We start from the raw sequence: 16,408 nt of genomic DNA on the forward strand, positions 1-16,408 counted from the left end.
TGGGACAGCCACGAGCTTCTACCGGGACAAGGAGCACCCGTGCAGCTTGGAGGAACAGCTCGCGTTGAGCCAGGACGGCATGCACCGTAAAGCGGAGTGCGCGGGGCTGAGTGGGAAGGGGCTGTTCGGTGAAACGATGGAGGACAAGCAAGCGGCGTCAACCCCCATTTACCCGTGGATGCAACGGATGAACGCGTGCAACGGTGAGTGTCTTCTTCTAATTCCTGCTTCTTGAATATTTTATGATCCCCGCCATAAAACTGACGTTTGTTTCCTCTGTCAGCCCCTCTGCTGTCTTTCCTTTCTCTTTTCCTCCTCCTCCTCCGCTTTAAAATCTCCGTTTGTTGGCCTGCCACTCAGTCATGTGCTCAGTATTTTATTGTCCGTCATAAAGCGGGTTTGTTTGGGTTTTATCTCCTGTTACTGTATGTGACCTGCTGACCGAGGCTGCTACCGAGCGGGGGGAAGAAAATGAGAGGAAAAGCCTGTCAGAGAGTGTTGTGGGTGAAAACAAGGGACAGATAAAAAGATAGATAGAAAGGAAACTAAGAGCATGTCGCTTCTACTCAGCTATCCATCTAACTGTCTCTGCCTCATTGTTGCTATTCTTACTTTAAACTTTAATTTTGATGGTGCCCAGCTTTGCTCTGTGAGCAAGAAATTAAATATGAGACGGGAAAAAAAATGCATATTCACCCCCTGACAGTCACGGAGAAAATGTTCCTTTCTAAGCTTTATATTCCTCTGCTGATAAAGAATGATATAACCTCTCCAGCAGCTTTTCAAAAATGTTTTTATTTCTTTTTTTCGCAGCTTAAATTCTGTCATGAACAATCTGCAGACTTGTGTTAACCCTGCAGCGCAGGCAGAGTTATGCACTATTTATTCATAAGAGAACAATGATATTAAATAAACTAATCAGGCCTACTAACGCTGCCAGGTTCAGAGATAGCTTAAGGAGGAGATTATTTCTTTCTTTCACCCCTAAATTAACATAGTTTTGTCCTGTTTTACGCTGTTTTGTGACTTAAACCAAAGAGTAAAATCACTGTTGTGCAAGTTCAGCAGTAGCAAACCCCAGTGTCTTTGTTTAACGGAGAAAAGCGGCTTGTTGAGAATGGAGTGAGTAATGGTGGATGATGCAGAGCTACTGCTGTACAAAACCCTGCAGGACATTCCGAGTTATGACAGATGAGGTGGAAACAGGCTCCGCCGCAAAGAAATATATAGGGAATGAAACGCAGCGCGGGATATAAGTGACAGCTGAAGATGTAAATGGCAGCTGGAGAGAGAACAGAGTGGCACAGAGCCCCTGAGTGCTCCTCCATAATCCGGTTTGGCTGAGTTTTTATTTATGGATATTTAGATTTAGATAGGTGCCCTGAGCAGCGTGTGGGTTTCCATCCATGCTCGGCCTCTCAGATCGATACCGAAGCTGAGGCTGCTAAACTGATAACATGGCGATTTGTTTACCACTGGGAGCCAAAATACTGTTAGTGAGAGTCAGAGGAGAGGAGGCTGATCCTCACTGGGGGGAAGACCCACTGCCATTATTATTATTATTATTATTATTATTATTGGCTGGACCAAACATTTGAGTGAAATTATAAAGTCAGATTATGAGATTTCATGGTCTTTATAACAAACCGTAACTGGGTCTGTCTGTGAATCAGCAACACAGCGCACACTTTCAAATGGGACACCTGCTTTTTCTAAGTTTACTGATGCTCAGTTTGGAGAACCTGATGAATTATAGCTTATTAACGTGACCAAAATCAGCACATTCAACGAGAATGCATGGTTTTAATGCACTGAGAGGGCACGCGACCCTGAAGGTGACTCACTCTGTGTCTTTATTGGCACCAGAAAGCTCATTGCTTTGGTTGAACTGTAACCTCCTCTGTCTTTCCTTCTCCGGCAGGGACCTTCGGCAGCCCCGGGAGGCGCGGCCGGCAAACCTACACGCGCTACCAGACGCTCGAGCTGGAGAAGGAGTTCCACTTCAACCGGTACCTCACGCGGCGGCGGCGGATCGAGATCGCGCACGCGCTGTGCCTCACTGAACGACAGATCAAGATCTGGTTCCAGAACCGAAGGATGAAGTGGAAGAAGGAGAACAAGCTGATCAACTCCTCCTCGTCGTCATCCGCCTCCTCCTCTTCTTCCACTGTGAACGGTGCGGAGGAAGAGGAGAAACGGACGGAGTGAAAGAAAAAACAGATCAAAGAGAAAGAGGAGTGTGGATGAAAAGGCATGCTGATTATTCCTTTCCCCTCCCTGTCTCAAAGTTATTCCAAACGTTTGTCTGGTGAGGAAACTCCGGGACAAAAGTCACCTATGTTTTCTTTTTTTTTTTAGCCAGAAGGGATGAGGAAATGAAGAGGGGAAAGATAATTCCTTTGTGATCCCTCTAATATCAGCACCCACCTAAAAATATTTCCAACTGCATTTCACAAACCATATTTGTTTCTCCGTGTGGTCTGAAAATTGGGAAATCATCTGTTTAAGACTCTGGAGAAGCAACTGCGAGACTGTGGAAAGGACAAATGAAACGAAGAAACGGGGGAAAGAGAAACAGCAACAGTGGTGGTTGGGCAGGCTTTGGCATTAGAAAATACAATAAAGAAATAACCAGCCACCCACCGGCTACAAGCTGTTCTAAGATACACTGTCTTGTTGCATTCCAAGAAAAACCACCTAATTGTTAATTCTACTTAGTTTTTATTTTTGTCAAATGTACTTCCTATCTGTCAGGCACTTGTTTTGAAGCTTTAGGACTCGACTTGGAACTGTTCTTTTCTTACTTTGTAAACGTGTTGTGTGTATTATAGGCCTACCTTCATTTACATGTGCAAACGCGCTCATGCACACAACGACGTGGGGAAGAATAGCTAGGCTATTTTTAAAATGTATGTGTCATATGGTGTTCATATTTAAACTGTATAGAAATACGCAAGTAAAAAAAAAGAATCACCTTGTGAGGTGAAAATAATGTAATTGTGGGTGGGGGGTGGGGGTAATTTAACCTTTCCAGCTGTTTTACACTATAGAAAGAGGGGTTGTTAACCTACTGATGTTATCTCCAAACTACCTAAACGTTCAGGAAAGTGTATATTTTAAGAATTTTTACATTGTTTGTTTATGTTAGTGTTTTTTGTCACGTAATTCCGTATACTACCTATGAGAATTGTTCAATAAAATGTAAAGAATGTATGGAGAGAGTTTTATTTATTTCTGTAGTTGATCATTTGTTTATTATTTTATTCGGACCCACACAAACAGTGATATTTGAGTTCAGAACCAAAAGTGAGCATTGAGAAGGTTTTATTTTACGATTTTCACCTTTGAGCGTTTTACTTGTATGAGTATGCACGCGCATATTTAAGTAAGCTCGCACGGCGTTGCGGAGGGGAAGTGACAAGGGGCGCGAGCTGCTGCTGACCGCGCGCTGACCTAATTGATGACCAGACCGCGGGGAGAGAAAGTTGATCTGGCCTCGAGCCGACCAGCCAGACACGTCACACATATACACAGACACTTCACCCAGACAAAGTGGACAATGTCCTCGTGACCCTTTGAACTCTACGAGTCCCCTAAGTGAGCGCGCGCACGCTCCATATCTCCGAAGTCTTGAGGTTCCCTGGCGCACGCGCGTATAAGAGCAAGATGTGTTTTCTCTAAATGTGTTTATTTATTTATTTTTTGCCAAGAATGATCAACGTTGACACATGAACGCCAACAATAACAGCGTTAGCATCAACTAGGAATCAAACAGGAAACGCGCCATGAGGACACTGGGTAACATGTACTGGATGTGTTGTATACACTGTTATATTATAAACACTTAGCTTTCCTAGAAACTTTATCTTAATAAAGTAAAGTAAACACTCAAAATCAATACTATGCAGGTAATAAGGAGCATAATTATATTCTGTAATAACAATTCTGTTTATATTTGGAGTAGGTTTATCAACAACACACTGACACAAAAAACTCCTATTGTCATGCATGTTTTATTTCATTTTATTTATTTATTTTCCTTTGTTTGTTTGATCATAGTGGGGAGACGCATGTGCTGCAGCCTTCCATCCCATCCAGTACTACTCCACTTGTTGTCTTGACCAGACTGAACTGGAGTTGATATATTAAGTTTGGAAATAAACGCTTGTTCAGTTGTAGGGCAGAGTGCCAGTGTAATAGATGGCAAGGGTTCTCAGTAAATAAGTACCATGCTGAGAAAAATAAAACACCGTCAGCAGCCAGTGTGCAGGGCAGGGAATCAGGGAGTTTACATTTAATATGGTTTCATTTGGTGCAAGAAGCTATGAAAATCACTGTTGTTCTGCAGTAAGACTCACTTAGACTCACCGCTGAGTGATCTCACTGAAATATTATTTGGTAGAGTTTAAGCAGTGGAACAGGCAGAAAGTTTGATTTGTGCAGTTAATGTAAAGGCCTCTTCTTTGGCTGTGACCATGCCAGGGTTTGGTGTTTCGATTCCCACAGAGAGTAGGGCTGCTGTACATGCTGGCAGATGTTCTATGTTAAACACAGTGGAAATGGTTTCACTGTGACCCAGAGGGCTCATTTTACCGACTAGCACACATTAACTGCACACTCTGTCTGCGGTTTAGGGCTTTTCATATTTTGGGCAAAGAATCTTAGGCTTCTTTAGTTTTTATATGCATCATATTGTCCACCAGAACTCTTGTTCCTCTGCAAAGTTTTGAAAAGCTGCTTTGTTGAATGTTCTGACTTTATGAGTTGAGTCTCATTAGAAAATAAGATAGAAGAAATATGTACCATTTCAACTTCAGTTAAAATATAATCCCCCCAACCCCCCCACACACACACACACACACATACACTGCAGCATTTTATCATAACATTTATATGACAGGAAAAGAAAAAACGAATAATAACGGAGAGCAGTACACAAAGAAAATGTAATACAGAAACACAACAGTAATATCAAGTACAACATTTGAATGTTCAGCTGTTTTGAAATGTTGTATTCTGTGCTAAAATCTACTTGAATGAGAAGCATTGACCTGTCTTATCTCAAAGAGTGGAATCACGTTTGCACCACAGTGTTCAGCATGCTGTTTCATGGTAAAAATATTCAAAGGGGTTTTGCTTATCTAAATATAATTAGAGGAACTGGGTCAGTGCCTCCTACGTTCTGTGGCTGCGGCGTACAGGCCATTCCTGGTACAATTGTTTTTAAGCCTTTCGGCCTATTTCAGGCCAGCACTCTTATGATTTAGTGTTGATATCCAAACTCCTGTAGGTAAAATAATAAATCTGGTATCTGTTTCAAGAATCCTTAGCCCTCTGTTGCCTCATTTTGTAGCTCATGCCTGGTTACTTTCACATTTTCAAGATGGTTTCCATTCCAATTGCTGCCAACGCTCAGTGTGTGAGCTGCTAAAATGTGGTCTGCATCTACACACACACACACACACACACACTCACACACACACACACACACACACACGCACACACCTGGCTGAAATGCATCTTAACCCATGAGTCAACAAATCATAAATCTGTAGATTCCCATGCAGTTTGGACATCACAGATCAAGTTTACCATTTCTGTGCAGCTGCAAGAGGGGCTGCAAAGAGAAGAAGCGAGGGAGGGGAGATGAGAGAGCCAGACAGGCAGACAAGCAAGAGAAAGAAAGAAGCACAGTTGTAGGCCAAACAAGTCATCTATCAAAGTCTTGGTCAGTTTTCTGTCAACATACTGCCTGGCTGACGAAAGAGTCAAAAGTACATTGATTCTAATAGGCTGTGATATCTGTGGAAGACGACTACTGCAGCAGGGAGGGTATGTCAGCAAGTGGGAGCATTGTGAAACACTGACACGATAGAATTGTAACGGAGTTGATTTTTGGTTGTTGAGGCCCCTACTTAATGAATAAGGTGAAGAAATTGCTTATTGATGATTTGGTAAATGATATCTCAACCAAAATACAAGAGGAATCCTCTTTTTGACTGTGGTGTATGACTGATGGAGGCAGGCTTCACCCGACCCTGATCACATCACTGTATCGGTCAAAGAATGACGCAAGAAGGCTCAGCATTTATTGTGCAGGAACATCACTGAGGTTTTTTTTATTGTTACTTGTCTATTGTTATTATTATTATTATTAATAATATTTGTGTAGGCCAAAATGTGGATGGAAAAGTTCACCTCTTCCACACACTGCTCCCTAAACTCAAAACTGAAGGTGGGAAGAAGTATCCGGAGCTTGTTTTTATTGGTTTGTCTGCCGTGTTAAATACTGCACTATTATTTATTGTTAGTTATTTTATGGTTTATGGTCACTGGCACCTAATTTCCAGCCTAAGCAAAGGTCAATTAACAGGCCTGACTGATGAGACACACACATGCGGTGGGGGAGAGAAAGTTGAGGAGACATCATTTTGTGTAACAGCTCTCAAAGACTCTTTTTGGAGTTTCTCCCTGTCGCCCTCCTTCTGTCTTTTTAATCAGTGCAATAAATTATATCTGCAGTAGGTGGCGCTCTGAGCTCACCCCCGGCACCCCCAGCAGCCGAGTAAAGGGTGAAACAGAGAGAGAGAGCGCGCTTCCCCCGCCCATCCCTTCATCATTAGAAACCTCAGAGCATGAATTACCTCTCCAAAGTCATCGGCGAGAATTTACGACTGGTCAACAAAAGCACGTGACCGCCCCCCCTCCTTCTCTCAGTCTCTCTCCTCCCTCACCTCACCCCTCACCTCCCCATCACACACACACACACACACACACACAGCTCCATCCAACAAACACACACACACCACCCCACCCCCATATTTGGACGGCACATACATAGCTAAAAACGAAGTACAGTGCAACGCCATAATTCACTAATACATCATAAATCGTTGAAACTACCCGCGTTATAACGACCAAGAGAAATCTAACAAATCAAGCGCCCCTTAGTACTCAAGTGTAAGCCTGCAACTCTCTAAAACAACCTAAATGAGCTCTTACTTTGTAAACTCGTTCTCGGGGCGCTACCCAAATGGCCCCGACTATCAACTGCTAAATTATGGAACCAGCAGCGGCGCAATGAACGGCGGGACATACAGGGACTCTTCCTCCGCCACCATGCACCATGCGACGGGCTCTTATGGCTACAGCTACAATGGCATGGACCTGACCATCACCAACCGGGGAGGGGGGAGTAGCAGTGCCGCCAACACCGGAGGACACTTCGGAGGCGGCTCGGTCGTCGGGGACTCCCGGGGCTTCGGCTCCCCTGCTTCAGACAGGGGCTTCAGACAGCCGTCCAGCTGTTCCCTTGCTTCAGCGGCAGACTCCCTCCTGTCACACACCAGTGGAGAGACCAAGCGGGGCGCACAGAGCTCGTCTCCCCGCTCGGAGCAACCAGGAAGCGGTAATCTCAGCCCTCCAAACCTGTCCAACTCCTCCGGCGGGGGTGGCGGCGGCGGCACGGTGCAGCATTTCACCGAGCTGGGCGATGCGTCGCCAGAGACCGAGGAGTTGCAGCACAACAGGGACGCCGGCCACGGCAGCAACCCGCCACAGAGGACCGGGCAACGCTCAGGCACCACAGATATTCCCCTGGATGAGAAAACTGCACATTAGCCATGGTACATGCTGCTCTCATGTTTACAGCTTACTTTTGTGTATCCTAGACGTTCCAGGGAGATAATATTCACAATGCTGGCTTTATAGATTTTAGGCTTTATGTTTGGACAGAGGCTGCTGGTGACAGTTCAGTGCTTATGGAAGCTACATAGGGACGCATGGTGCTCTGTGCCTCTTTGTACACACACTAAAGATTCAGCAGCCTTTTTGCTGCTTTCATTTGATTTGAATAAACTGGCTGCTGGAGAATAGCTGAAAAAGACACACAATTAGACACGATTCCTCGCCAAGCCATTTCCAACTCAGTCAATTTCATATTTTCTTATTACTATCAAAAATCAGTCAGGTGTTTGAGCCTGAAAAGTACAAAATATCTGTTTTATTTTGCGTCTCGGCTTTATGAATATAAAGAGTTGTGCGGAATTTCATTATTTATCTATGTTTTAATTTGGAAATCAGAAAGTAACTTAAAAGGACATCTGGCAACCCTCTGGTAAACAGTTGAAAAATGGGTATTCATGTATTTTGTTAGTCCATCGGGGTGCGATTCGTTTTACATTTCCCTCCTGTATAGAAGCTAGGGACGCCGGATGGTTGCCCCCTCTGTCTTTTCTCCCTCTTTTTTTTATTTTGGCAAATTCCACAAAAGTGTCATAAATCTGTCAGAAGAGAGCCAAAGTGGGTAGCAAAGCCCAACAGGCTGAGGAGCGCAGACTGAGCTGGGTAAGAAAAGAAAAAGAGGGAGAAAAGAAAGAGAGGCCAGAAAGGCTTTGGAAGCTTTTTACTCCTTTGAAATGTGAAGCTTTATTACATGTGGGAACTTTATTGGGGAGTGGAGGCAGAGTACGGGGCAATAAAATCCTGACGGGAGCTAGCTGGAGTGAAAAGAAAGAAAGAAAATATAGAGAGGGGAATGGTGAGGAGTGAGGGCTGGTGCTTAAAAAAGAAAACAGAAATGTGCCAAATAAAAGCAAATCTTTTAGCACAGGCTCCGAAGTGGAAATGGCAGGAATAAAATGTATCAAGAAAGATTGCTGTTTGGATAAAGGACAGTTTTACGCACCACTGTTGTGCCTTTACGCACGTTGATTCCGTAGTGTGTGTATGTGTGTGGTGTGTATATAAGGGATGGACACAGTACATGTTTGTGAATTATAATATTCCGTCATACAGTTGTTGAGCCTTTTAGAACAGCTGGTTGTTCTGTTTTACTGGGCTGCACCGTAGAGTACTGCAAATTGTTTGTTGGTGCTTTGTCCACCTACTGTTTGTGTGCATTTCTACACGCTCACCCGTTATTGTCACATGTTGATGCGTCCAGACACGCTCCCTAACACCATTCTGTCCGCTCCAAACCCTCAGATATGACAGGCCCCGACGGGAAACGGGCGCGGACGGCGTACACCCGCTACCAGACGCTCGAGCTGGAGAAGGAGTTCCATTTCAACCGGTACCTCACGCGACGGCGACGGATCGAGATTGCGCACGCGCTTTGCCTCACGGAGCGGCAGATCAAGATCTGGTTCCAGAACCGGAGGATGAAGTGGAAGAAGGACAATAAACTGAAAAGCATGAGCCTCGCCACCGCAGGCAGCGCCTTCCAGCCCTAAAAATCAACCCATTAAAAAAAAAGCCATCCATCCATCTGTTTGGAAATGTTACTACAGGCTTCCCAGAAGGGAAACAAGAGACAAAACAGTTTGAAAAAATTAGGAAAACTTGAAGAAAATCACAAAAGACAACAGGAGAAGCCAGCAAGTAAGGGCTCAAAAGAAGAAGAGGGTGATGAAGAAACTATCACAGATTCCAACACTTTCCTGTTATCGCCTGAGTATTGTACAGCAGCACAGCACTTTTTATTTGTTCGGCATGGTGGTGTTTGATGTTTTAGGGCAACATAAAAATGACTGTGGTACTTGCTCTTGTCAACAAAAAAAAAAAAAAACAACAAAAAAGTAGAAAAAGGGGAAAGAAATACAGTGTTCTTGTATGTTGTTGTCTTTTTAAAATCCGGGACAGGAGTCCAGGATGAATATACTACCTAACGTTTCTACCGACGTCCTACCTTACAACCTTGCTACCTACCTGTTGTTTAATGTCTAAATAGGCCTATCGTTTTTGTGTCAAGTGCGATGTTTTGTAATTGACAAAGTGCTTTCGATAAAAGTTAGCATGTGAGCTCTTATTGTAAGTTATTTACTGCCGGTAACGCGTTTATAACCCATTAGTTTGAGATCCCTTCCCTCCCTCTTTGTCGGTTTCTTTCCATTTAAATATGCTCCTTTCACTGAGTGTGTGTTTGTCAGAAAAACAAGCAGTCAGCAAGCAAAACAGCCCTGCCTACATCTCCGTGTCCATCCATAATGTTGTTGTGTATAGCTCTTTTATTCCAAAAAAATGTAACTGTATATTATTGTTGTTATTACTGTAATTACTGGATCTACGTTTCAGAAAGGATGTACATAGATATTGACATTTTTAAATGTGGCCAGTTTGTAGTTGCTGTATGCCTGTGTGTGCGCGCGTGAATGTGTGAGTTTGGCTGGGTGAGCGTGCGCATTAGGGGAAATCGCTACCGTCCTGTAAGGCCTGTGAGCTTTCTGCCAATAAGCTTTTTGTATTTGTTTGTACCTTGGAGTAAAATAATAATAATAAAGTTTCTCATACTGGTCATCAAAAGCAAACAGACTTAACTCGCTGTGTACTAAGCTGCCGCACAAATGGCTTCCATGGGGTTGGAAACCATGGCATTTGGTCAAACGCTCAGGTTGTGGAGGGGCAGTGTCCGCCACAGACAATTCAGCCCAGGAACCTTTGTGCCAGTCTCCGTTATGAAATGATTGTTAGTCATATGTCAATGCAAAGCTGCATCTGATAGCATCAGCTGTGAACTGCCAAACACTGAGGTCAATGTGTCACATTAGAAAATGTATTTGGCTAAAAAGCAAACAAACAAAACGTGCAGGGCATCAGAGCGCAAGCCTTCTGTAGGTGTGGGTTACTTGTCCAATCCGACTCCAATTCTTACAGAAAATTCTCGGTTGATTTGTTTCCTTTCACTACCTGCTAGGAGCAAAATCTAATGCAAACTAACTGTTAGCTCCCAGTTTTAGAAAACGCCAGGTTGTGGGGGGGAAAACGTACTTTTTTTCTGAGCAGTAAAGACGTAAACATCTGACCAGAGGCCTGTCCTCAATTTTCCATACCTGACTTGAACCCTGAACACAACATTTCCAAGGCGACTACCTTGTGACCATCTAACAGCATCAAAGCGCCGAGCTCACCAATCACTGCATAAGCTGGATAAAACTCACACACATACACAGTCAGGCTAATTTTCATCACCGCTGACCAAGTCTGACAAGACAACAACCTCCCCTCGGTGATCAGTTTTGCTCTAAACGGCCTCCGTTTTCCGTCCCAGCGGCGGTCTCTCCCGGCCAAATTAGATTACCTTCTCCTGGTTTCCAGCTGTAAACAAACAAATGAACTTTTAAACTCACCGGCTAATGCTGCTGTAGCTTCTCTGTTCATACAGGCTCAGGTCCTGCTCCGAGCCTCATTTGGACACAACCTCTATCTCCTGCCTCCTGTCTGTGTATGTGTGTTGAGATATTTTTGTAAAGCGAAGCCCCTTTTGCTTTGGGCTAAACTATATAAAAGAAGGAAGCTATGACATTTACATGTCAAACGGATGATGGTTTTTATCTCCAAGTTGGATCGTAAAGATCAGGCCTGGTCTCAGACTGATACCTCTCACTGGCTCTCCTCTGGTCACGTGGGGTCCATAAAGTTAGTTTTATGGTTTTGGGGAGTTGACAATGTACTATATATTTCACATTCTAGAAAGCAAGTGACGGTTTAACGGCTTCGCGGGGATCCTAAAGGGGTCAGTAAAGTAGAGACAGTCCGGGAGAGAGAGGGAGTGTGTGTATGTGTGCGAGAGAGAGAGAGATCAGGCCACTACTATCGGCCGCACTTTTGTTCTGGTTCACACTCGGAGTCCGGCGAGCTTCGGTCTGAACGCTGGGACTCCGGTAAAGAGCAAGAGTCAGGACCCACAGTAAGTAGTTTCTGAAGGCTGCCTGTAAGTGGGGGCTAAGTAGAGAGGGAAGGGTGTGGGGGGGTGGTGAAGACAGAGAGAGAGAGCTGTGTGATTAGCATGTCACTCACTCACTCTGTACTGCTGCTGTATTACTGCTCCGGTGTGTTCCAGATATTTGAGATTCGTTATTGTGGCTGGTCCGGGCCGAGCCACGGTGGTGGCGTCATAGGTGGGGCGATATGCTGTACGTATGCGCGCCCGTATCCGTGCGTGCTTTTGTGTAAGCCCCCATGCGTGTGTATGCGTACGTGTGTAATGATGGCATACATGAGACTCAGTGTGGAGTAGTGGCTGGCAGTGAGAAGAGTGGTTTACATGCATACAGTGGTTGCACATTTGTGTGTGTGTGTGTGTGTGTGTGTGTGTGTGTGTGAAAACTACCTCGGCCAAAGTAAAATAGAGGAAAAGGGGAGAGCGTCATTCTGACGCTAAAGCTGCCTGAGATGAGTTTCAGGTTTACCGTGCGGTTCTTTCCTCTTAAATGTTTTAAAATGGACTTGTTGGAGTTCTTAAATAATGCATGCAATGAAAGGCTCGTGACCTGAGTCACAAATCACACTTTGTTGATTGTTCTTTGCCTGACTTTTGAAGGGGTGAAACTGATCTGCCTCGTGATCTCTTAACTTCTTCTTCAAAGGGGAAAATATATTAATCATGTTTTAAACCCAAGTCATATTTCATCCCTCATCTCTTTTATTGGCAGCGCGTTTGACAAAGAAATGTTTCTTATTATTACATGTTTGTTCTGTCGCTTTTACGTACAGCCTTCGTGTGCGTAGAAAGGGTTTGAAGGTTTGGAGAAATGTTCATATGTGCTAACCAACACACACACACACACACACACACACACACACACACACACACACAGAGTCTTTAGTGATATGCTTCCCTGGGCACAAGGAAATATTTGTCCTTCCCCCGTCCTCGTATTTTCCAGGCCGGATGGGTGTGAGAGAAAAGCATCTTAGATACAAACATTCCCAAGTCTCACCATTAGAGTCCTTGCAGGTTATTTGACGCTAAAGCTTTGGCCTGTTTGACTCCACATGTGTGTTCAATTTAATTCAGCTTTTCTGTTGCAGACCAAAACTAACCAAACCAAACTAGACCCAAATGAACTTACAAATCCCCAAACGTAAAGCAGCTCCAGAAATCCCAGACTACCTTTAACATATTGTGCTGTCTCATAAAATATTATATCAAGTGCTACTGAGCTTTATGAAGGCGAGGAGCACCACAACACGGAACCAAATATTAGGGGAATTATTGACACATATGGAACAGTGACAAATACAGTGATAACATGCAAACATCAGTGGCACACTAATGCAATAAACACTCCAGATTAAACCCATCAGTCACACATTTAAACCACATGACAGAAAAAAAAACGTTGTGTGACAGTAAAGTCATCTTACAATCAGCAAAGGCCTTCACTGTGACACACCATTTAACACCCAAATTATTCTTAAACAACATAAAAGACAAATGTGAAAGGAACTAGTTCAGACCGGCCGTGTTGACAGAACAGTATTAAATATTAATTGGATTTTTCCAATACTAATTAGATCAGTGCCACCAACAATTTTTGTTAAAACACTCTTATAGAAATGTAAAAGGCTACATTTAAAGCATGTCATTCAAAAATGACACCGATACGTAAGAACATTAATTAAACACTAAGGCCAATGGAAAACAAATCCTTTTAAAGAGGAACAAGATAATCCGAAGCAACATGTCTGAGAATGTGATACCCTATCTGGCTGTTGGCTCAAACCAACAGCAATACATTTTGGACACAGCTCAAATGTCAAATCAGAAACTTTATCCCCCGTGTTGTGGAAAGTGGAGGTGTTAATAGTAGCTACAGTGTCGGACTCTTTCCACGGAGCCTGTACACCTTTATTAGCTCTCCTCAGTCTTTGGCCTCGTCGTCTGTCGCTGGACTGAAGCTGTCAAACAGCTGGGCTGCCGGTCACGCGGACGTCTTCCTCGCCGCGCGCACGGCTCGTTTCTTATTACTTAGATCCATCATGTAAATTGTTTAATGTCTCGTGGCTCGGCAGAGGCTTCACATTCCGGTGTACAGGGCGCGGAGTTTCAAACTTTTCAAACGTTCAATCACCCTTCCCCGTGGATTGTTATCACCTCTGGTTAAACTGGCCATTAACGGAACTACGTCACAATAAATTAATAGAGCTCCGTTTGTGTTAAGGCCTGAGCGCAACATGGCGCCCTGAAGAGGCCGACAAAGCCCAAGTACGGAGAGATGGATGGTTCCCAGCACTGGGATACAAGAGAATATTAACATTAGACACAGCCTGGCATATGTTAAATTATTACTACTCATTTTATAAATTAACATTTTATTTGAAAAGCAATCCAAAGTAATATTATGTAATATAACCTGGCCTTAATTCGCAGAGGAAATCCCTTTCATACGGTTGAAATATTCGCATGAAGCTAACAGTGGACTTTCCCCCCTGAAACAATACACTGATATTTAGAGAACATTTTGCTGTCATTGCTTACTCTATTCTGTGTTAGCCTACAAATTGATATTTTTCAGTTTCCTGTGACTTTGAGTGAGTGGACTTTATTTTTCTGTTTTTATTTGGTCTATTTAAGAGCTCAAATGAAGTGTATTGTTGACGTGTTCCTAGACAAAACCCATTCTTATGTTTCTAGACAAAACCCATTCTTACAGTAGGCTCTGCTGAAGCCTTTAAGGGCATTTCGCAGTTAATCCAGTGTCTTCTACCCTGCGCTTTGAAGAGAGGAGGATTGTGCTTTCGGAAATCCCTCTCTGCTCTCTAAATCCAATTCATTATCTGTTATGCTCGCTTTAAAAGTTAAGCCAGCCTGCCCCGGTGCATTTATGCCCTGGGATTCCTGGCGCTGCCCTCCGCCATCACAATGATTTTTCACAAGCTTCACGAGAATGTTATTTAGAGCCATGTTCGGATACCATAAATTATTCAGACACCAGTGAGAGAAAGAAAAACAAGGAAGTTCTTCTCTGTGAACTTTTCTTTAGTAACTAAATAAGGGAAATGTTAGGTTCATTTAATTCAAACACACACCACCACGTTTGACTTTTCCATGTAAAGCTTTTATGGTGATATCCCAATGCCTTTACCAGTAGGCCTAATGCTGACATAAATCATTTTCCCCTAATCCTACTGGGGTAGTACTGTGTGAAAAACAAATCCAGTGCTATAAATCTGTTTATTTCACGGAGCTCTTTTCTTTTTTAATAATTATTTGGTTTATTGTCTTATAGACTATAACTCTAATTACCATTTGCTCTATTTAAAACTAAATAAAATAATATACTTATATATAAAATGTTAATATAAAATAGGCCATTTAAATAATATAACAACATGTGTGTGTGTGCGTGTGAGTTATGCAACCAGCCTCTTTCCCAGTATGACAAAAATGAATCTTGTATTTCCGGTGTGCGATAGCGGTTCATACAACCCTCCCCCAACACACACACACGCGCGCGCGCTTGTGTAGGTCTGTGTCTCGGGGGTCCTTGAGGAAGTTTCAGTTTAGTAAACAGGAAGGCGCAAAAACTCCAGATTTAATTTTTTAATCAGCTTCCTCCTGATACAGGAACACCCCCACCTTCCCAACACACACGCACGGGGACGGGACATGACACTGGTGACACAAATCTAGTTTCTTTTTCTTTTTTTTTTTTCTGGTCGAGGTTGGTGAGAGGGGCTGTGACAAGGGAAGGCGCAGCAGCTTTGTATGGGCTCCTTTGTTTTTTGCTGTGTGTCATGTTTCCCGTTTATGTACACAGGGCAGCTCCAGCCTGCTGAGCCGCTTCTCCTCAGCAATATGTGCATAATGTGTATTATGTGTACAGGCTTGCTGTTCCTTTGAACCTGTCGAGGCTGTCAGAAGGCGCTGAGTTTGGCTTTACAGTCTCTGTGCTGGTGATGATGAGTGGGGTGAGTAACTAATGCGACGGGCCCTCTTTCATTGCAAAGGGTGTGTGAGAGTGAGAGAGTCGCGGGCTTTGTGTGGGAGTAAAGTGAGGTGTGTTTTGTTGTGTTTGCTGGGTTTATTGGCAGAGTACGAGAGTAGTGTGAGAGAGAAAGGTGAGTGACCCGGGCATGGGAAGATTCTGTTGTAGTGTTTTTACAGAAACCACTGGCATGGAATATGTGCTGCTTTTTGTTCAGTCCCAATTTGGTAATTAGGTTTGATTTCATTACATTTGAGCTTGTTAACTGGGTTTATATTTGGATAGAAGACATTTTTGTCTATTGGACTTCTATAGCCTGTGTACAACCATAGTGAGATGCTTAAAAGCTCCAATCCTATAACCGCCCCCCCCCCTTCAATGAAGCACGCACACACACACAAACGATGGAACCATTTTCCCTCCTCGCAGCACCTCCTGTGATTGCTTTACGTTTAAATCGGCATTTGATGTCTTCTGCATACTGATAGGGGTGAACCGCGCGGCCACGCTTCATGAATAATGCACGAGAAGGAGTCACCACAAGGTCAGCAGACAGGCTCGAGCCACGCACTGCAGCGCAGGCGCAGCAGTGGGAAGACGTCTCCCGACATCGCCTGTGTACGTGTGTTTACTTCGACAACATCGGGGAAAGGAGTTACAAGCTGACTGCCTTTTATTTATCTATTAGCGTTTCCCAT

At 43.7% G+C, this 16,408-nt stretch overlaps 2 protein-coding genes across 2 annotated transcripts in view; both read left to right on the plus strand.

Annotated features, from left to right (window-relative positions):
• The window catches only part of LOC109964764 (homeobox protein Hox-B6a-like), a 3,782-nt gene extending 604 nt beyond the window's left edge, over window positions 1–3,178 (plus strand). The window contains exons 1-2 of the mRNA XM_020608308.1: window positions 1–203; window positions 1,922–3,178. The exon at window positions 1–203 is cut by the window's left edge and continues 604 nt beyond it. Of these exons, the coding sequence (XP_020463964.1) occupies window positions 1–203; window positions 1,922–2,208 (490 nt within the window). The 3' untranslated portion in view covers window positions 2,209–3,178. The remainder of the gene's footprint in view (window positions 204–1,921) is intronic.
• A 3,650-nt stretch (window positions 3,179–6,828) lies between these two features.
• On the plus strand, window positions 6,829–9,563 carry hoxb5a (homeobox B5a). Its single transcript, XM_020608305.1, is given in 3 exon segments — window positions 6,829–7,568; window positions 7,570–7,625; window positions 8,986–9,563. Coding segments are annotated over 3 exon segments (882 nt in total). The 5' UTR covers window positions 6,829–6,990; the 3' UTR covers window positions 9,234–9,563.
• The last annotated feature ends 6,845 nt before the right edge of the window (window positions 9,564–16,408 follow it).

The sequence above is a fragment of the Monopterus albus genome, unplaced genomic scaffold (genome assembly GCF_001952655.1).
Source record: "Monopterus albus unplaced genomic scaffold, M_albus_1.0 scaffold92.1, whole genome shotgun sequence".
Classification (NCBI taxonomy): Eukaryota; Metazoa; Chordata; class Actinopteri; order Synbranchiformes; family Synbranchidae; genus Monopterus; species Monopterus albus.